The 23,726-nt window shown below is 41.3% G+C and overlaps 1 protein-coding gene across 2 annotated transcripts in view; it reads right to left on the bottom strand.

Annotated features, from left to right (window-relative positions):
* The window catches only part of LOC308099802 (cGMP-dependent protein kinase 1), a gene marked incomplete at its 5' end in the record, with an annotated part of 171,419 nt that overhangs the window by 59,908 nt on the left and 87,785 nt on the right, over positions 1 to 23,726 (bottom strand). For both annotated transcript variants that reach the window (XM_080448600.1, XM_080448599.1), the window contains one exon: positions 6,052 to 6,157. In XM_080448600.1, coding sequence (XP_080304726.1) covers positions 6,052 to 6,157 — 106 coding nt within the window. The remainder of the gene's footprint in view (positions 1 to 6,051; positions 6,158 to 23,726) is intronic.

Raw genomic sequence — 23,726 nt, 5'->3', positions numbered from 1 at the left:
GCCCGAGCGCCTCCAGGCGCGAGTGCCCGCGACGACCGGCCGATGGTCTGCTAGTCGACTAAGCGCCGTCCGAGTTATGTACCGATAGGCATAGAATCGTAAATGATATTGTGGGGACTGCGTTTGCCCCAACTGCCACTCACTGCACTAACATAACCCGCCAGCCCCGCCCCCTCGCCCCCTTGTGCTTCAACTGCATGGAATAAGGCTGTTCGCGGGTGTGTGTGTGTGTGCCCGCGCGCGCGTGTGTGTGCGTGCTCGTTTGTGCGTGTGTGGTGTGCGGCTCATGTCTGGCTTGCATTGCCCTCTAGCGTTGGTTCTACAGAATTGCCTGGGGGGGCGGTGAAAACAAGCGCTCCCCTTTCAATTTCCCTGGAATGCCAATTTCCCTGTAACAACTATAACCGGAGGTGCCTGCTTGAAAGCCCCCCCTCCCCCCCCCCCCCCTTACAAACATCACTCTGATGTTGGATCTTGGAAAGACACACGCACGATCTTGTAAAGACACACGCACGCACACGCACACACTCTAATTTCTCACTTAGTGTGGGATTCATAGCAGAGAAAGCTTTTCATCTGAGTAGGCAGTAGTAGAAAGTAAGTAAGTACATTTACTCCAGTACTGTACTTGAGCACAATTTTGAGGTACTTTTATTTCCATTTTTCTTTTAGACTTTATATACTTGTACTCCACTACACCTCAGAGGGTAAATATTGTTTTAGTCTTTTTAACTCAACACTGACAACTTGTTATGTTGCAGATTTAGATGACTATTACAAAACATTAATCACTCAGGCTATTTAAAATAGTCACTCTGCATTATGTTGTGAGCTTGTAGATCTGCTACTTAAGTTACTTCGTAGATTTTGATTAATACAAAACTTTTAACCAGTTATACGTTTATAATGTTATACTTCATCTATTCGACAATAGACGATCTACAAGCTGACGATAGAGCTGGTATTTCTGAAATATTTGAGCACAGTTGAGTACTTTGGTTCTGTACAGTAAGTATATTCTGATGCCGATACTTTAGTACTTTTACTCATATCATATTTTCTTTTTACAGTATACATTGGTATTCTTAATTACTTTTACTTTAAGTCCCAAATCTGAGTAGTACTTCATCCCCCACAGCAGACAAACACTATTGTAATTTCTCATTTAGAGTGGGATTTCTTCCCATAGCAGAGAAAGCTTTTCATCTGAGTAGGTACTAATGTATAATTTCACAGCAGATAAAGACCGGAGGCGAGCTGGCTCAAAGGCATCAGCGAGCACTCACTGATAATTAGGCTACAGCTCTCTTAGACACAGAAAAAATAATGGTTCTTAACCCACCGATCCACATCAGGGATCGCAATATATGGACATAAAAAGGACAAGGACTTGCGGTTATAGAGATCTCCTGTATATGGGCATAAAAGGGACATAGGTAGACAAACAGATACAGAGATCTCCATTTATGGGCACAGAAAGACGGGTACAATGCTCTGACAAAGCCTCCACCACTATGATTCAGACATATCTGTTGGATCGACGCTGCGACGCATGTGTGAGCCTCTAGTTTTTATAAAATTGTAGAAAACAGAAAAGGGATATTTACTTAAAAAAAGAATACAAAAAGCTGTGACCCACAAATGGGTCCCGTCCCATTGTTTGGGAAAACACTGTTCTATGGCAGTGGTTCTCAACCTGTGGGTCGGGACACCAAGAGAGGTCCCCAAATGATTTTAGGGGGTCCCCAGATGATTAGCTTAATGTGCAACATTGTTTTCTCACTCAACAGTAATGGTGTATACAGGGTATCTGCACATTTCTAAATTTAAGGACAAATAAGAACATTACTGTGTCAAAAGTCAAGCTATAAACAATAGTTAAACATTGGCCAAATTGTCAACTATTACCTTGGTTGAGAACCACTGTTCTATGGCATCACTCTGAAGCACCAGGTTCAGTTCCAGTTCCAGGCCTCAGTGCTTCCAGGAATATAAACATTCTACACATGTTGTGACTGGCTAAATGGAGACGTAAATCTCTACCTCTCAGCCCTGGGCGGTCCGGTCCCTCTCATAATAGGTATATTATGAGAAGGACACGCCAAGCCATATTTAGAAACCTTGTATCTCCATATTTTAACTTGTTTCGTAAATTAGCGCACTACTTGATCATACTACAGCGTCACATCGAAAGTAGCAGATCCACAAGCTCGTTTTGAGCTTGTCGATCTGCTACTTTTGAATTTGAATCCTGAAAAGCAACAGTTTTGGACATATGAGGTTTCCACCCGACAGAGACGATATGTTCCTTGTTGTTTTTTGAATATTATGTGTTTGGAAGAGGATGCGAGAACGCTACCATCTGGTGTGTAGCCTACAGTGCCGTGCCTTTTTATGACCAGTTAGCACTCAATTTAAGTGCTCTAATTTGTGTGAAAATACGCGCTTCCGGCTTCGGAGATGGGAGACTCGGAATCCCTGCGTTTATTTGTCTCGGCAGTGACGTAGTTCTGTCAATGTGGGACAGCGTCGCAATTTGCGGGACGCGTGAAAAGTCATGGAGATGTGGACATCTGGTCACCCTTACCTTCAGACTACGGTGGAAAATTGTGTTATCCTGCTTTTGAGTCTGCGTCTCTGACTGCATTTGGAAGCTTGTTCCACAGTTTGCGAGCCAGGAGGAGGGAGAAGACATGTGGAATACGGTGGTGTCAGCGTGATATAACTATGAGAGTGATGACACTAGCGTAGAATCCCATTGTAAGAATGGAATGCAGAGGTTCTCTTTCTATCTCAATGAGGAAGTTCCAATGTTTGGAACTACAGGAGGCAACATCCCGCTTTGCGGCGAGATCAAGGCGTGACGTAACTCTCTCTTTCAATGGGCCTGGGTGGTGTATGTGGTGGCTATATTATCTCGACATGCTGGCTGATGATGTCATGGACTGCTGTGCTGTACTGAGGGGGGGGGGGCTATGCTCTGTTTACAGTAATAAAATGTTTACAGCTGACAGGCTTCCAGTGGCACTGATTGCACCCATCCTCTGTACCTCGCAACGAAAACTGTCAACCAGTGACACACTCTGTTACTGTGACTGATGCCTTTTCTTTGTGTCCTGGAGAATGATTCCCATCAAAAGAAATGATCCCCATCAAAAGAAATGAAAGTACACACTACAGCGTGTGTGTGTGTGCGTACGTGTGTGTGTGTGTGTGTGTGTGTGTGTGTGTGTGTGTGTGTGTGTGTGTGTGTGTGTGTGTGTGTGTGTGTGTGTGTGTGTGTGTGTGTGTGTGTGTGTGTGTGTGTGTACTAAAAATATTACTATAGTTGTTTCTTGCTGTTTTTATTGCTGATGTAAAGCACTTTGTGAGTTCTCACAAGTGCTATACAAATAACATGTATTTACTCACTTACTTGTGAGGGCCAAATGTCCCCACAAGTTTAGTAGAATTTGAAAATTTGGTCCTCCTCACAAGAGAAATGTTAGCTTTTATGGTTAGATTTTTTTTTGGTACAGTTAGGCTTAGATCTGCTATTTTCAGCTTTAGGTGTAAAAATTACTAGCAAATTGTAATGCCATTCCTAAAAAAATATGTTCTAAAATGTTGATGTCCTCACAAGTATAGTAATAAAAACAAGTGTGCGTGCGTGCGTGTGTGCGTGCGTGTATGTGTGTGTGTGTGTGTGTGAGACAGAGAGACAGAGAGACAGAGAAAGAGAGTGAAACACAACCAAACTTGGCATGCACGACGTTACCACTTTTGTTTCCTTAAAAGCTAAAATCTATATCAACCACGACATCGAGGGCTATTATTACGCATCACACACGACCTTACACTGGGAACACAAGCCGACATGCGAGGATGAGCACATTCTTGTGTAACACAGCACACAGCGGCGGACACGTGATCTTAGATTTCACAACCATCTAGATTGGGGGGCTGGGGGAGAAAATAAGGGGGCGATAAGAGTGGCAGGTGAATCAAACGCAGAGATGGAGAGAGTGAGAGTGAGAGAGGAGAGGAGAGGAGAGGAAAGCGTGAGCCTCACCACTCTTCAGTTCGTCTCTCTCTTTTGATGAGCTCTCTCTTTTATCCTACGCTCCTGTATGCTGCGCTGCTTGGAAACAATGCCTGCCTCTCTATTTGGCCTTTAATCCATTAAGACCGGGAACGCATCTGTGTCATTTTAAGATTTCTCTGGCTATTCAAAAATAGCAGATCTACAAGCTCATAGCGCGGCCCCCGACAGTTAAAAAAGAAAACGTATGTTGCTATAATATCAGTGGTGCTCAAACCTTTTTCATGTCAAGGACCCCCATCTCAAAATAATTGGTTCCAGGGACCCCCAGAAGCAAAGATTTGAGTTAAAAAAGATAAATAACCCAAAAATATGAATTCAAAGATTGCACAAAATGTTCAAGATTTTTTTTTTTTCTTATAGCAGATCTACAAGCCAGTAGCGCGGCACTCGGTGCAGCGCTACTGGCTAATTTTATGGTATAAAATAATGGCTATGGCAAAAAAATCTAAAATGACACAGATGCGTTCCCGGATTAAATGGGTTAATATGATAATACACTTCATCTGCCTTCCTCTCCAGTTGGCTGGAAAATCTCCATGCTAATAGGCACCACCACCAGAGGAGTCATTTCAGGAAAAACTAGAGGTGATATATTGATAATTATAATGATATCTCTTTTTTAATGTTCGCCTGTAATGACTAAAACATTAAAGCCACATTGAAATGTCACATAAGGATAATTCCTTTTAACAGGACGTTCATGAAAGTCCTTGCGGGCTTGTTTCCAATGAGGGCCTGTGAGCAATTAGGGGTTAAGAGTCTTGCTCAGGGACAAATTTCATTTCATCGACACATATGCTGGCGTGGCCTGGAATCGTACCTGGGGCAACCAGGGCCTCTGGCTCCCTAGGCGGGCTCACTAACCACTCAGCTATGGCCGCCCCACATGTAGAAAGAAGGGCATGGATTGAGATCAGCAATCAGCGCCGATTGAAAACCTTCAAAGATGGAGAATATATCGTTGTTGTCGGGCAAAAACCTGTTATCTCCATATTCTAACTTTTTGTGGGTTTTTTTCCCCGTAAATTAACGCCCTACTTGATCATACTACAGCGTCACACAAAAAGCATCAAAAGTAGCTGATCTACAATCTCTTGTCGATCTTCTACTTTTGCCATTTTTTTATTTGAATCCTGAAAAGTAACAGTTTTCGGACATATGACGTTAAAAGAACTGAATTTGAGGATACATGTGATGAATACTAGGGGGTGGCAGTTGCCATCCCCTGGGACCTCAAATGACACCTCTGGACACCACCATGGATGGAGAAATGAGAGAGACAGGAGGAAGCAAACACAGACAAATTCCTTCCTACAGGATGACTAATACTTAACAAACACATCTGGTACGAAGGTCAAGGGTTAAAGAACGTATTACTAGCAAAAAAAGAAAAAGAAAAGTGAGGCAGAGTCTGAGGTGGTGGGGTGTGGGTGGATGGGGCTTTTTGAGTGAGGAAAAGCTCACACTTTGGCGGGCCTGTCACGGTTAGTTCACTTTGTAAATTAGATCAAGTCTCCCAATCCAGGCCATCCGTTTGTATCTGTGTCACAGTGTGTCAGTGTGGGAGGATTTTTACCAACTGCTCACCTTTTAAGAAACTGTACTGATCTCATTCCCCCCAGATTCGGCACAAACAGGGATGAATTCATTCTACTGCTGTGCCACCAAAATGTGGAATGCCCTATCACCAGCCATCGAAAAGTGTGACTCCCTACCCTCCTTCAAAACCGCCATAAAAGAGCACTTGTCCTGGACCTAGACAAGTCTTCCAAAAGTATTTCCCCCACTGTTTTTCTGTAAATATACGTTTACTGCTCCTAGTATTGATGATTTTGTGTATAGTCTTTATGTATTGATGAACTGAAGCACACAAAAAGCCCTCAGCTCTTTTTGTGTTATCCTTTTAGCATTGTTGTATAAGTGTACGTCTGTACTTTTTGCAAACTCTGTGTACTCCACGTACTCACCTTTTGAGAAACTCCATGTACTCTTGATGCTTGATGAGGCCCGTCCTCATCATGATTGTTTGGAAGCATTGTCGATCGATAGCCCACAGCTTGACGTTGGTGAGAGCTGCAGTGACAAGAGGGGAAGGATCGTCAGCATAACACCTTTAGACAGCCATTCCCAACAAGCACTGACATTTTAATGATAACATTAATACATGTTTGTGTGTGTGTATATATATAGAGAGAGATATTTTTATTTTTATAATAATAATGTAGAAAAATATCATCACAGGTTGCAGGTGTAACCTGCAGTCTGACACTGCTTCACAATCTCAAACACTTGAAAAACGAAACTTTTGCATGATATTAGTAATGTGCAGAAAATATGCAGCACTCTTATACTGCAGTGGACACACACACACACATGTATGTGCGTGTGTATGTATGTATACGTTGGGCATTCATTGCCCGAGGCTGAGGGCTTAGGGCGAATGATAGATTTGTTTACCACATCCCTACCCCACAGGTGGTTCACATTGACAGCTCAGCAGACGCTGGCACTCCAGCTTTGCAGCCCTAGGGCTGATAACCGTTATCAGCCCTAGGCTGATCAATTATCACTCTCTCTTTTATCACTCACCCCTCACCCTGAGCAAATAGAGGCTAGATGTGTGTGTGTGTGTGTGTGTGTGTGTGTGTGTGTGTGTGTGTGTGTGTGTGTGTGTGTGTGTGTATATATATATATACACACGTTACAGTAGGATTGGAAAACCAGTCGGTTGAAAAAGGAGCGTTTTCGGTATGAGACGGAGCGAGCGGGAGGCTTTGCTGTCGCCGCGGTACAAACCGAGTGCTCCGCTCACCGCCAATGGCCGCGCCCCGGACGGGCGGGGCATAACGTGCGCCGTCTCGGCTCCCGGGGCCAAAGACGGGGACTATAACATACATATGCACCCTCCCCCCACACACATGGGACTCATGAGGACACCATTGTTTTAGGACGATGATTTATTTCACTTTTTAAAAAAAGTACCTAAGCCTAAAGCCGAAAATACAAGCTCACAGTCGATTGGCTATTTTCGGTACACAACTAAGTATATAAATCAGGCATAACTGTAACTCTAAGCCGTAAACCTAACCTTTTAATGTCTAACCCAAATCCAGACCTGAATCCTAAACTCCCCAAATGTTTTACTTTTTTTTTTCCATAAAAGGGTGAGGGGACCCTGAAAGTTGTGCTCACAATATGTATCTCAAATTCTACTGCATGTTTGTATTACTATACTTTTTTAAGTTACTGATTTTAAGAATGGCATTGTTTATGCTATTTTTAACCGTAAGTTTAAAGCCAGAAAATAGCTGATCTACAAGCCCACAATGTGTCACGCTGTAGATCAGCTATTTTTCGGTGCTTCACACCAGTGCGCAAAGTGTAAATCATACATAACTCTACCTCTAATCCCTAGACCTAACTTCTGAATGTCTAATCCTAATACCTAACCCCCCCCCCCCACACACACACAGAGATGGCATTAAATTGTTCCTGAAATTGGCTGTCTCTGCCTGTCTCTCTGTTGACAGGTAATTGAAAAAAACTTTGGCACGGATTTAAAACAGGGCCAAACCACAGGAGAGATACCCTCATTACAGAGCCAGACACTGTTCTCACTTAGATACAGTACGCTTTCTCATGAGAGACACAGAAATATACACATGGCACACGCACATATCACAATTTTCAATTTAGCAGACGCTCTTATCTAGAGCCGACAAAGTGCAAGCTCAGAGTAAATGGCAATCGCGCTAGTCAACAAAGGAAAGGGTAAAAGAAAAGTGCAAATAAACAATGAAGAGCTAAATAGTAACTACTACCAGGCAAACATCAAACCTATCTCATGTATAAACAGCATGCTATATAAATCAGTAGTTCTCCAAATATTACATTTCAAGGACCCTTAGTTTCATCATATAAGGCCACAGACACCCATAACTGTGTACAAATGGAACCAAATGGACCGTAAATGGTAAATGGTGCATTTATATAGTGCTTTTATCCAAAGCACTTTACATAGATTGTGTCTGAAGAGATGAGTGCTAGGGGGTGAGGTAGAGTCTGCAGAGGTGAGTGCTAGGGGGTGAGGTAGAGGGGAGGAGGTTATTCCACAGCTTCCGAGCCAGGAGGGAGAAGAGGATGCTGGGAGTGTTGGCCAGGGTGTCATAGGGAAGGGAGGGACAGATCTCCTGTCTACACACAGATAAATAATGGTTCTTAAATGGTTCTTTAAAAAGCTATATCACCTATTGAGGTGTATGGGGGTATTGGGGGGGGGCTTTCAATCTACTAAAGGCAAGCAAGGGAAAATGTTCTTAAAACAGTCTCCCGTGCTGACTGCTGGAAGAAAAGTAGAGAGACAATCTTAATCAGTGGGCAGACTATGCTGAAATACACACTATGTTAGACTCAAATAGTTCAATCAGTTGAGGTTACCACCATTATTTTTCTTGAACATAATTGGTCACCCCAGTGACACCCTCTGCACAGGTCTGAATATATTTATCTATCAAAAGCCTTCAGGGAAATTAGCCCATCTGTCTACTGTGGCACCAATCACTAGTAAGAAAAGATTACCTTGATATGATTAAATAGACCTTATCACAAGCAGACATTTTGACATAGAAATAGTAAGGTAAACACAGGTGTTCCCAATTATACTAATAAAGGTTGCGTTCCATTTGGGTCAAACAGAGTCAGGGTGCTGATATTGTGCATATTGTTGGCTCACTGGAAAGGCTCCGCTACACTAAATGGAGCAGAACCGTAATTAGAATCATTGGTAATATCTTTGTTTATGCTACTGTTTTATGTCAGTATTATGGCTGCCATGAAAAAAGGTCTATTATTTTCTACTAGTAAATATAAGTAAGTGCGAGAAAGGGGTGTAAGGGTGGGTCGTGTCCTGAAGGTAGTGGGTGCCATGCACTTGACTGTAGGGGTGAAACAGTTTATCAAACTCATCGATTATATATATATTTTTTTGGATAATTTAACAAAATAATCTATTATCTATCCATCTATCTATCTACCGTATTTTCCGCACTATAAGGCGCACCGTCAGTGCGCCTTATAGTGCGGATGCGCCTTATAATCCGATGCGCCTTATATATGTATCAATATTGGTTCCCTTGGTTTCCGCACTATAAGCCGCACCGTCAGTGCGCCTTATAGTGCGGATGCGCCTTATAATGCGGTGCGCCCTATATATGAAAATAATACATTTATTGAAGGTGCGCCTTATACTCAGATGCGCCTTATAGTGCGGAAAATACGGTATTTAAATTGTCTGTCTGTCTGTCTGTCTATCTATCCATCCATCCATCCAGGGAGGTTGAAGACCTGCCACCACATCCTGGGTCAGTTGGAGGGGTCTGAATGAGCAGGCCAGTAGACCAGCATATATAGCTGTATTACATATTACATTACAACAACTGTAGGTATATTATCGTCTCTGCCCGGTGTAAACCTCATATTATGTCCAAAACTGTTCAAATTCAAAAGTAGCTAAAGTGGCAGATCTACAAGCTCATAACGCGTTGCTTCGCGTCGCATTTCGAGCTTGTGGACCTACTTTTGATGCTTTTGTGTGACGCTGTCAAGTAGGGAGTTAATGAACAAAAACACAGTATAAAATATGGCGATATTGGTTTCTGCCCTGACAACAACAATATGCAAGTATGATGCACAGGCATACAGTGTGACTGATCCCCGGCTCCCCCCTGGGTTCAGGTTGAAGTGTCCTTGAGCAAGACACTGACTGAACCCCTGACCGCTTCCGTTGAGCAGGTTGGTGCCTTGCATGGCTTCCTCTGCCGTCACTGTGTGGATGTGTGTGTGAATGGATGAATGTGAAATACATTGTAAAGTGTTTTGGTTGGAGAAAGGCACTATATAAATGCAGTCCATTTATAAATGCAGTACATTTACACATGCACAAGCAAACATAAACACGCACACACACACACACACGCACACACGCAGGTGCGATTGAGTGAATAAGCTTCATACTTGACCATGAAATAGTGTTTACAGTGTGTTCCACAGCTGAATTCCAAACATTGGGGCCAGGGCACAAGCAAGTTGGCTACGCTTTGATAAACTTGGCTCCCTTCTTGCAACTCCAAAACCATTATAAAACTGAGATTAAAAAGTAACAAGGGAAGGAATGCAACATGGGGAATTTAAAACCTAGTTCGGTCTAGCGAACTGCTTAACAAAGCATTATTTCTAATGGTAGGGCTCCAGAATGCCACCATTTCAGTGGCATTTGCGACCATGAATCTTTTACCAAAAAAAAAAGAAAAGTGGCACTGCTGCCACTTTCATTTAAATTGTTATTATTAATAGAACCCTAAGTAATCTTCTGGTAAAAACTACCCACTGCGGGCGGCATTTCTTTCTTCTTCCCGTCTCTCATGCCATAAAGTATACGATGGCCTTCTCCCATGTAAAGTAGCAATCTAGAGTCAATTGATAGTCAATTGATTGAATCGATCCTGTCTTTTCCCCTTCTCACATGGTTTGGTGACCTGTCTTTGGAGTACAAAGAACTCTACAAATTGTCAAGTGGGCCAGTAAGCCATTGGGTGAGTTCCAACAGTAAGCCAATAGGTGAGTTCCAACTCAATCAGTGCAAAGTGAGTAAGGCCAGTTATTTTTTATACTTTAAAATGTTTCAAAGCCGGATACACCACGGTGGATTCGAACCCTCAACCTCCGTGGTGGTGGGTAGGGATTTTACCACTGCGCCAGCCGAGCATGAGTAAGGCCAGTTCTACCTGTTGCCATCCTTTGCACAGTGAATTTTAGCTCCTTCGCTAAGGACAGCCGCTTTCTGGCTCCGATGTGGAAAAATAAATATTACAGAAATCGTATGTATATGGCCTGTTTTCCCCTATATAGTACATTATTTATGCCATTTCTACTTGGCATGCTGTGTGTGGTCCATGTACCACGAACAACAGCTGTAGTGGTTGAGAGGAGCAACAGATTAGATTCATCATTGTAAATCAATGGTGGCTGAGTGTCCAGCACAGTGCTATCATCAGACAGAGGACATTTAGGCCATTTGAAAATAGCCGATCTAGCTTGTAGATCGGCTATTTTCAAAAGATTGTTTATACACTTGAAAACTTGAAATGGGACATTCGGCAGTCAGTGTCCAGCACAGTGCTAACATCAGGCAGGGAGCAGGAGGTTGACAGATGGAGATACAGACACTTGGGGATCATGGACAAATAGATATGTTCCAAACCGCCCCCTCAGGTCGTCTAGTGCTGACCTGCTCGAAGTGCCTACAATGGCATATTAAAAAAACACGGTAAAGCAGCATTCTGCTTCTACGGCTTGGAATAAAGTCCCATTACACCTAAGACAGGCAGCGCTATGAGTTTGTAGATCTGCTATTTTCGAATAGCCAAAGTATAAAATAATGGCTAAAGTGGTTACACAGATGCGTTCCCGGTTTCAATGAGTTAATTAGAGGTGCAATCAAAACCAAGGGAACGACACACAGAGAGAAACAGAAAGGTAAATATAATACCAACTACTGTACATGAGAGCAGAGAGAAATGCATGTGTTTTTTTCATGTTCTGATGTGTGAAAGAATGTATTTTTATGATTCAAATTCACGTTTCTTGTCACGTCACAAGTTTACACCAGGCATAAAGGAGGGGGAGAAATTAACAAGCTCACAACGGGTCGTGTTGTGAGCAGATCTGCCATGTCTGCTATTTATAAGTATAAACGATGTATAAAATAACGCTTGAGTGGTTAACTCTTTGACTGCCACGAAATAAAACATCGATTTTGTGACATCGAAGTGTTTCTACTAACCTTTGAAAAATCATGGAATATTTTTCATGATCGCCGTCCTCACGGTGAACGCCTCAATACACACATAAAATATTGTCTGGTCGCGGTAATCCGTTGCATAGTTGTGGCCAGTTGAATGTGGCTTGTTTTTGACAAAAAGAAAGAGATAAAGCCATTTTTCCACAACAAATAAACAGGAAGTAACCAAACAGTTTTTTTTATTTAAATAACGTAATTTCCGGGTCTATCCTTTTCTGACAGGCAAGGCATCATTCATAGTTTAGCGAACAGCGCCATCTGGTGGAAAACCACTGAAAACACAAATCTCGTCAAACTCGTCAGTGGCAGGCCAGAATCGGACGAGAAATCTCGTCGGTGGCAGGCAAAGAGTTAATATGATTCGTATTAAACACGCTTCTCGATTATTTGATTAATTGAAAAAGCTATCTATAGAACAATCGCTAAACGATAGTTGCAGCTCTAGCTCCTACAGACCTATATAGCGTTACTGACGAGCAGAAACCTAATTTCTCCATATTTTAATAGCTTTTTCGTAAGTTAACGCCCTACTTGATCATACTACACACACAATCATCAGAAGTAGCAGATCCAAAAGCTTTGGACATATGAGGTTTCCACCCGACAGAGACAATAGGCAACAAGGTCTACAGACACATATATTATTTGGAGCTGCCACCTAAATGTGACCCTACAGCAACAAAAGAGTGGGATGTTAACCCAATAAGACCGGGAAAGCAACCACTTTAACTATAATTTTATACTTTGGCTATTCGCTATGAGCTTGTAGATCTGCTATTTTTGAAAAATCTTAAAATATATATAAATATTTTTTGAAGCAAACATTTTTAACTCAAATTGTTTCTTCAGGGGGTCTCTGGAATAAAATATTTTCAGATGGGGCCGGACAAATACATCTAGCCTAATGTTGGAGGTCCTTGACATAAAAGGTTTTGAGAACCCCTGATATAGAAACACAAGTTTTTACATTTGTAGAATCCCCAAAAGCAAAGATTTGAGTTACAAATGTTCGCTTTAAAAATATATATATTCAAAGATTTGCACAAATTTCCAAGATTTTTTAAAAAATAGCAGAAATAGCAGCAGATACAAGCTCATAGCGCGCGCTATGAGCTTGTATATCTGCTATTTTTTAAATAGCCAAATAAATCGTAAAATTACACAGATGTGTTCCCGGTCTAAATGGGTTAAACGCCACTGCAAAAAGATCAGGGTTTAGTGAAGTGTTGAAGGCAGAAAGTGTGGGGTGTGTGGTGGTGGGGTGTGTGGTGGTGGGGTGGGTGCTGGTGCTGAAATCAGATGTGTACGTGCCCCCCAGCGCCCCGCAGTAGGTAAAGCGTGTTGTGTGGAGGACAGGACTAAATTGCGGTGAGTCGCGGGGAGCTAGTTAGCCCTGCAGTGTTTGGCGCTGCAATTGAATGGCTTCGATGCTCTTGGGTCGTCAGTCATTAGCTTGTCAAGCCTCTCTGCAAAGGCCACGATTAAAGCTTTACCCCTCTGGTAACACAACACAGAGGAACGGCAAGAGGTGGCTACTGTGGGATGCTCACTAAGCTCACTGAAACGATCAAACAACCAGTGGTGGAAAAAGTACTCAAATATTTTACTTAAGTTAAAAGTATCAATACTGCAATGTAGCAATACTTTGTTAGAAATAAAAGTTCAGAATAAAAAAATGACTTGAGTAAAAGTGCAAAAGTATTGGTATCAAAATGTACTTAAAGTACCAAAAGTATAAAGTAGTCATAGTAGTATGTTGGATGTCCCATTTCACAACTTTTCAAATGTCTAAAAATATTTTGAAAATAGCCAATCTACAAGCTCACAATGTGTCGCATTGCGACGCATTGTGAGCTTATAGATCGGCTATTTTCAAATGGCCAAAATGTATATAGGGCTGAAGTGGTTAATGTATGTTTCGTAATAATAATCAAAATCTGCAAAGTAACCAGTAACTAAAGTTTTCAAATAATTGTAGTGGAGTCAAAGTATGATAGTTGCCTCTGAGATGTAGTGGAGTAGAAGCAAAGGTACAGAAAATTGGAAATACTCCAGTAAAGTAAAAATTGCTCAAAAAGTACAGAACTTGAGTACACATACTTAGTTACTTCACACCACTGGAAACAACAAAAAAGTTACAAACACACGAACGAACGCTTATGGACACAAACACAAGCACACAGAGTTTTCAGAAGGACTCTACGCACAAAGGAGAAGCATGGATTTACGTCAGTAGTGATTTGGGGTGGGTTGAAGAGACTGCATAATTGTTTACCTTAAAGGGTTAGTTCAGGACTTTGGGCAATACAATCTGAGTTATCACAAACTGACAGTCCATTCAGTCCGTCCAAATAGCACTTGCACCAGTGTTTGGTTAACAAGCTATTTAAAGCCTGCTTTGTAATCACTTGCTATCATGCTTTGAGTTCCAAGTCAGTCAGGTAGAGATTGATATAGTGCAGAGGTTCCTTCCCGTTTCTGGAACGGGGCCCACTTGAACTTCTAGGAAATGCACGCGGTGGCCCGCCCATCTGACACACTTAATATGCTCATTTATGCTGTGTGTTATTCTATACTTCAGCTGTTCGAAAATAGCTGACCAACAAGCTCACAACGCGTGGCGTGTTGTAAGCTTGTAGATCATAGGTTATTTTCAAAATAATTTCATACAAACACTGAAATATCTTTTACTTGTACTTTTGGTACTTTAAGCACATTTTGCTGCCAATACTTTTACTATTGTACAATTTTGAATACGGGCCTTTTACTTATAATAACAGAGTATTTCTACATTGTGGTATTGCTACTTTTACTTTAGTAAATGGTGCATTTATATAGCACCTATATCCAAAGCGTTTTACAATGTGCATTACATTCACCCATTCACACACACATTTACACAACGATGGCGGAGGAAACCATGCAAGGCACCAACCTGCTCACCGGGAGCAGTTAGGGCTTCAGCGTCTTGCCCAAGGATTCTTCGGCACTGACTCTGGGAGAGCCCGGGATCGAACTGGGAACCTTCCGGTTCCCAAGCGGCCGCTCTACCTCCCTGAGCCACTGCCGCCCCACAGTAAAACATAAAGAAAATACATCCGAGTACTTCTTCCACCACTGGTGTCAAATCCTGTCCGCCAACAAACCACCGGCTCTGTTTATTGCCATTATACCAAACACCTGTTCAATCTAGAGTTGGACAATTGTCACCCACAAAGCATGCAGGTCACAAGGCGTTGCTGTCGGGCAGAAACCTCTTATCTCTATTTTCTAACTTTTTGTGTTTTTTCGTAAATCAATGCCCTACTTGATCATACTACAGCGTCACACAAAAGCATCAAAAGTAGCAGATCTACAAGCTCGAAACGCGTTGATTCGCGCCACCTTTCGTGGATCTGCTACTTTTGCGGTTTTTGAATTTGAATCCTGAAAAGTAACAGTTTTGGAGTTTCGATACAAAGTTATTCAATCATTTGGCGTGGAAATGAATTCTCTCAGTCGTTATTTCATCAGCCTCCAGCATAACGTGGGCCCGACATTAACTGACCTACTTGTGTGTTTGGTTCATTGGGCATAATCATCTCATTCTAGTTCATTAAACTGTATCGCAGAAAGCAATTTAGAACAATATATTTAGCGGAACATTATTTCCTGTACGTGGCGGCATTTTTCAAAAATTACACCATTTATATTCAGCCAGGCTGCCGGAATGGAAAACAATGAAAGCCATTGATTTCTGGGTGTTTGGCTAGATACAAATAAATAAAAAAAACGATTTGTGCGGGCCTAGCACGTTTGAACTTGTTCTATGTGTGGTGCTGAAAAGGCTAAATGACTCTATAAGCGCTAGTTGTCTCAACTTTACGGTCTTGTGGTCTTTGCTCTCTGGTGTGAAAGAGGTCTAACGTACATACTGTAGAAACAGCTCAAATGTGGGGATTCAGCCAGAGTGTTAACCCATTTCGCATCTGTGTAACCACTTTATCCATTTTACAATTTGTCTATTCAAAAATAGCAGATATACAAGTTCATAGCGTGGCACTGGGTGCCGCGCTATGAGCTTGTAGATCTGATATTTGTGCAAATATTGGAATATATATATATATTTTTAAAGGGACAGTTTTTGACTCAAATCTTTGCTTCTGAGGGGTCCCTGGAACAAAACATTTTTAGATGGGGGTTCGACGTGGCCAAATACATATCTAAAATGTTTTTTTCTAAAGCCTAACAGTATGTTGCTATATCAGTGGTGCTCCAACTTTTCCATGTCAAGGACCCCCAAAATGATATGTATTTGGCCGTGGACCCCCATCTCAAAATATGTTGTTCCAGGGACTCCAAGAAGCACAGATCGGAGTAAAAAAAAATCGCTTTAAAACACACACACACACACACACACACACACACACATACAGTACAGTATATATATATATAAATATACACACACACACACACACACACACACATTTATATATATATATATATATACACACATATATATGTATATATATATATACACACACACACACACACACACACATATATTCAAAGATTTGCACAAATTTTCACGATTTTAAGAAATAGCAGATCTACAACTGCTACACTACTACACTTGGTGCCGCACTATTAGCTTGTAGATCTGCTATTTTAGAAAAATCGTGGAACTATTTTTTAATAGCCAAAGAAATAAAAAATGACAGAGATGCGTTCCCGGATTGAATTGGTTAAGCAGCTTCCCATCTGCATTACTACATTATTACTGCAAGTGAGTTGAGTTTGCATTGTGAATACTAGAACGTAAATAGTACACTATGATAGTTCCATTGATCCAAGCCGGAACACAATCGATTGGCTGAATCATTAACACATTCGCTGCCGGGAATTGATTAATTAATTAATCCACCACTGCCAGCGTTCTTACTAATCTTTCGAGACCCACAGAATGTTCTTTTGTTCTTTGGGGGGGGGGGGGGGGGGGGGGGGGGAGAGTCTCTTCTTTCATCCGGAGAAAAATAATTGGAATTGGATTTTAAATGACATCTATAGACATTGGCAGGTAATGTGATGACATGTCTATCACACAAGACGAGACCGTTTTCAGCATCCTTAAAGACCAGACCTGAATTATGATTTATGAATTTTATGATTATGATATTACTTGACCACCGTCCTGTGTGATTAATGTGGGCCAATGTTCTCAAAGGGGAACCCTGGAGGGGGGGTTCCAGGGGGTCCCAAGCAAAATGAGGAACAGTTTAGCTATTGTGTATGTCGGCTATTCGAAAGTGGCAGATCTACAACACAATCTCAAGGTGTTGCAATGCGATGCCTTGAGCTTGTAGATGTGCTATTTTTTTTAAGAATCTTCTGTTATGGGGGTCCCTGGCACAAAATCTTTTTCAAATGGGGGTCCACAGCCAAATACATATCAATTTGGGGGTTCATTGACATGAAAGTGTTTGTGACCTGAGGAAAAATGCACACACTCATATCCTACTGGTTCACGGGCAGGTGAGTCAGTAGTGGCGGGAAGTAACTAAGTACATTTACTCAAGTACTGTGATTAAAATAAACATGCTCTGAAAATGCACGCGGCCTACTCATCTGACCACTTCTTAAGCAGTCAGATGGGTGGCAGCTAACACTTTTTTGAGATTTTGTACTTTGCCCCCTTCCCTTTTTCCCTCTACACCAATGACACATTGTGGGCTTGCAGATTGAAAAAAATGTTTCTTGCAGAATGTTCGCCCATTATGACATGCCCAGAATGGGGACGCTATAGGGTTAAGCGTCCAATTGATGAGACCTGATGCGCAATGTTGAGAATTGGTTTGAGAAGCTTAGGCTACGTGCCTGCAATTAACCCATTCAAGTCCGGGAACACATCTACAAATGTCTTCTAAATCCTAACAGTTTTGTGAAAAACGTAAGTTGCTCAAACTTGTATATAATGGTGCTCTAATTTTTTCGTGTTAAGGACCCCCAAAATTATATGTATTTGGCGGTTGACCCCCAAAATGTTTAGTTCCAGGGACCTCCAGAAGCAAAGATTTGAGTTACAAATGTTCGCTTCAAAACATACTGTAGATATTCTCAAAGATTTGCACAAATTTGCAAGATTTTTCAAAAAATAGCAGATCTACAAACTCATAGCGCGGCACTCGGTGCCACGCTATGAGCTTGTATATCTGCTATTTTTGAATAGCCAAAGTATAAAATAATGGTTATAGCTAAAATCTAAAATGACACAGATGCGTTCCCGGATTGAATGGGTTAAAAAAAAACATGGAGGGGGAAATAAGCCGGGTAGGCTCAGGGGAATTTTAATCAGCTGTGTCTTTGGCTAAAGGTGTGGAAGCTGTGGCGGTTATTAGGGATCTTGCTAGAGTCTAGACTGTGAATCATCATTTAATGCCTGTATATAATTAACCTGAGGTTATAAGTCTCCAAAGAAATTAGTGTGCGCGCACACCTTGAGAATTCTTCATAGTTAAATATTGTTGTGATGTTTGAGACTGAGGGAATTGCAGGAAGGGTTCAGGTCCGGGGTCCCGGTCCAGGGACATGGTTCTTTGTTGGGGATCACTCGTTTTACATCACAGAACTCCATGAACTCCATGTGCAATTTTGAAACGGGTGGTGCGAAGGACGTTGAGTGATTTAAAACGATCAAGCGCTAACAAGCTTGTACATATATCTGATATATTTGAAAAAATCCTGAAAGTGTGATTTGTTTTTATACAAATCTTCTCTTCTGGGGGTTCCTGGCACAAAACATTTTCAGATGGGGGGGTCCGCGGCCAAATATATATCAATTTGCAGGGTATTTGGCACGAAAACGTTTGAGAACCACTGATTTATAACACCTGCCAGGTTTAATTAAATCTGCACCAGCTCGTTAAGAGCAGCAGACAAGCTGGACAAGTCGTTTAGGCCGAAACAAAGCATGACAGAGCACCACAATAAAAGACACGACAATAGCAGCCATTTTGGCCAGGCTATAACTGTTAAACCAAGATTACAGACATTATGATTATGATTTAAATTAAGAGGGACTATAATTGTGCGTCAATATTAAAGTTTTCATGAACACATTAACATTTCATAATAGCTGGAGGTACAGTAAAGTTGCCACCTGCATTTTCAGAACTTGTTTATTTTAATGATCAATCAATCGATTGTGTTCCTGTTTGGTTCAATGGCAAAGTTCCTATTTATTGGTATAACAGTTTAAACTTTTTTTTTTTAAATATTAATGTTATATTATCGTTAAAGGCATAGTATGAAACTTTGCCATGTGTTTACAAAACAAAAGAATAAATATGTATATATGTTTTTACCCATCATTTCCTTCTATACCAGCAGTTATCAGCCACTGGAGTAGTGTGGTGGTGTTTACCTGGAGAAACACATTGTCCTCCTGCTGTATTTTGTTGTTTGTTTTGGTAGACATGGATGTTTTTGGGCAACCAAAACAAACAGTCAAAACACCAACATACAGAGAGAGGGCAGTGTGTTTCTGCAGGTAAACACCACTACTCCAGTGGCTGAAATCCCTGGAGGGGAGGGGAAAAAAAGCAAAGAGCAACGTTACGCTCTATTCCTTTAAAAAAAAAAAAGCCATATATTTGGGGGCCCATTTGCAGTATCCTCACGAGTCACGGCCTCAGCCCGCAGGTTGAGAATAACTGTTTTAGCTCTCACATCAGTGAGCATATTGATGAAGGTTTTCCTCCTGATTATGGTGCGTGTTGCTGTTGATTGCACTGGCATAATCACATGCAGTGGTGGAAGAAGATTGTTTTACTTAAGTACAATTAACAATACTCCAATATAAAAATACTGTTACAAGAAAAAGAAACCTCTTATCTACATATTTTAACTTTATGTTTTTTCGTAAATTAACGCTCTACTTGATCATACTACAACGTCACACAAAATAATCAAAAGTAGCAGATCTACAAGCCCGAACTGCTACTTATGCTTTTCTTTTTTTTTATCCTGAAAATAACAGTTTTGGATAATAACAGTTAGCAACTGACAGAGTATAAAGAAATGTAAAGTAAAAGTGCCTCAAAATTGTACTTAAGTATGGTACCTGAATACATACTTTACACCACTGCTTACTGGCATAATCAGATTCAACATGCAAGCTGCCAGCACATCGCCCCATGTGGGGGGGGGAGAGAGAGAGAGAGAGAGAGAGACAGAGACAGAGACAGAGAGAGACAGAGAGAGAGAGAAGGGAAAGCGTGAACTTAAAAGTCACAGCGGCAGAAACCTGATGGAGCTGCTGTAGATTCCACCCACCATGTTTAGCCCACACCTCTGCCATACAGACAGGGAAAATGATTGTTTTAAACCGCGCGTGAAAATCTATTTTCCGTTACTACGCTCTCTCTCATCATCACCTCCATGGAAGATTAATAGCTATAACTTGCAGCTGTGTCCTTTGGTGATACTAATTGTTTTCCAAATGTTTTTCTCTTTCTTTTAGCGTGTTGTAAAAATGCCGTGGCCAATGTGTGTGACTTGAAACACTGGTTCTCAACACTTGGTCCGGGGGCAACCTAGGGGTCCGAATGGCCCTTAAGGCAGTGGTTCTCAAACATGTCAAGGACCCCCAAAATTTATATTCATTTGACCGCGGCCCCTCATCTGAAATGTTTTGTGCCAAGGACTCCCAGAGAAGATTTATGTAAAAAAAAAAATATCTAAATAAAAAAAATGACCCAAAACAATTCAAACATTTTCAAAAATAGCAGATGTATAAGCTTGTGCCGCGCTGTGAGCTTGTAGATCTGCTATTTTTGAATAGCCAACATATAAATGGATCAAAATGATTGTGACGCTATGTTAACTACTTTTGCTGGGGACCCCCTCAAGGACCCCCCCCCTTTGAGAACCAATACCCTACAGGGTCTGTAACTCTGAGAGACCCTCACGTGGGTCCATTTGGTTCCAGTTTGTACACTCCGAGTTAAAAAAGTACTGAGGATTTTAATAGTGTAGATTGGGGTTCCGGTATATGTACAGTATATACCGTAGTTCAGTGATTCTGAATCTTTTTTTTTATTTCAAGGACGCTCAGTTTGATATGCATTATTAGACCACGGACCCACATTTGATATGGTTTTTTGGTTTATATCTGTGACCCCTATCTACCCCCAATCAATACTGTAAAATCCTTAGTGTTCATTTAACTCTGAGAGTGTATAAATGGCACACAAAAGCCCATGGCTCAAAGGTGAATGCAAAAACACAATAGGAATATGGAGATAACAGGTTTCTGCCCGACAGCAACAATATATAATATTCACATGTAACCTTATCAAAGGGAGAAGAGGCAGGAAGCTCCTTGCTCTATTTTCGGTCGGAAACGACCTGTTAGATGTTGATAGAGAGCGATGTTTTTCTGAGAGCTTTGCGTTTAGCTTTTCTCCCCTCTGCCATTGAGTCACTAGATTCGTTGTTTCTTCGATTACGTTAACAAAGCTTCCTCCCAGCCTTAGTCATCTATTACAGCGGACCAGCATACTGAGTGCTGCTCCAGGCCTGATCTTTATCACACAAGACTCAAGGAAAACAGAGGCAGTGTTTTGCCAGATTTCACGAGAGAAAGCCACCCAGGTCTACGAAAACAAGCCCAAAAGTAGTGACTAAGCCAGTGGTTCTCGAAACTTATTCAACTTTTCAAGTCAAGGACCCCCAAAATATTTGGCCACGGACCCCCCATCTGAAAATGTTTTGTGCGAGGGACCCCAGAAGAGAAGATTCACATTTCCAAAAAATCTAAATTATTCAATTTATTTTTTACATTTTCTATATTTTTCAAAGATTTTCAAAAATAGCAGATATACAAGCTTGCAGCGCGGCACAAAGTGACATTAGAGCATGTTTAAAGTTAGCTCATAAACACCTGCACATTAACAAAGCAAGAGATGGTCATTTTGCTAAAGCTATTCATGGCGATGCACATTACCTAATGGCTTGTTCAGGCAAGTGCATATTTTAGGTTTTTGACGGCTAAGGCACGGTGAAAAGTGAAGTCATAAAAACGCACCATATTGTTTGGGAATGTTTCGAAATGTTTTATTTGAAGTTCAGTGGACCGGATCACATCTCTTGATTACATCTCCCGAAGCCATTGGAAGAAACAACTGCCTCACAGATGAGAGGTGTTGTTCAGTGGAAATTGCAAGTACCGTAAATTTCGGACTATAAGCCGCGACTTTTTTCCCATTTTTCGACCCTGCGGCTTATATAACGGTGCGGCTTATCTATGGATTTTTACAGCTAACGGCCACTAGGGGACCTCCTAAATCTATGGCTTTTACACCCGCGGCTTATAGTCCAGTGCGGCTTATATATGTACAAATCATTCAATTTAGCTGCTGCGGCTTATATTCAGGTGCGGCTTATAGTGCGAAAATTACGGTACACCTAATTGGCCGTGAAGTCTTGAATAACGGCAGGATGGTGTTCTATTGTAGTGGGTTTGGACACAGAAAGCCAAGACACAAACAGCACAACGTGGAATGGAACATTTTTAACTCAAAACTTTGTTTCTGGGGGTCCCTGGAACAAAATATTTTGAGATGAGGGTCCGCGGCCAAATACATAATGATTTTGGGGGTCCTGGACATGAAAAAGGTTTTGAGCACAACTGATATAGCAACATGCGTTTCTCAGAAAACAGTTTTTTTTAATCGGCCTCAGGTCTTAATGGTTTAAAAGGGTCATAAAATGGCGGGCTGCATAATTCTGACCCTAACAGGACACTGTGATGTAAGCCAGTGCTTCTCAAACATTTTCATGTCAAGGACCCTCAAATTGAAAGTAAAAATTACCTTAAAATTGTACTTAAGTACTGTACTTCAGTAAATGTACTTGGCTACTTTCCACCACTAATCTGTATGAGCATTTCTCTCTAAGAGCTCATTTATTTATTTATCCATCCACACAGCTGTCAAGTGAATAAATGCAGGAGTGGCACGGGGACAGACTGTACACAAACACATATTCATGATGATTATATCATTTACAGTTGATCGTACGGTAGGCGATGCCATCTTAATGGCTGGTGACTCACCCATTAATGGACATGAGAACAAGAACATTATAGTGACATGTTATGTATGCATCCTTAATAACCATTACGCTGATCATGCAGTGCAATCGGTGGTTCTCAAAGTGGGGTTCGAGGACCCCCTAGAGGTCCTTGAGGGGTTCCAGGAGGTCCCACCCAGCAAAAATGATGTACTGCATAGTTGGGAACCAAATGGATCCTTTACAGGTCCATAACTCCAAGAGGGCACTCCACAACCTCTCAGTGTTATGGAGGACTGTGGCCTAATGCATAACGTGTGTGTGTGTGTGTGTGTCCATATATAATATATATATATATATATATATATATATATATATATATATATATATATATATATATATATATATATATAAAATCAACCCTTGCTGTTGCCATGATCACATTTCCCACTGCAGGTGAAGCGCGTTAACATAGCACCGTTTCAATATAAATGGCCTTCTCGTGGCTTGCAGGACAAATGTTAATTGTTTGTTCTACCAGTCATTACAGACAATCAGCGCCGACACACAGAAGGAAATCTATTTGGGCAAAATTGATCAATTTCAATCTGTAGGAAATCAACGGTTTGTTTGTTTGTTGTCAATCAATAACGTGAGGTAATTGTGGTGCTTTGGATGAAATTATTTCTGCTTCACGTCTCTCCACCAGTCATGTTCCACATTGATATTCTGTTT

Source organism: Gymnoscopelus braueri (genome assembly GCF_963280865.1).
Source record: "Gymnoscopelus braueri genome assembly, chromosome: 14".
NCBI classification, from domain to species: Eukaryota; Metazoa; Chordata; class Actinopteri; order Myctophiformes; family Myctophidae; genus Gymnoscopelus; species Gymnoscopelus braueri.
Note: the sequence above shows the minus strand (reverse complement) of the source record. Positions and strands in the feature narration are given on the sequence as shown.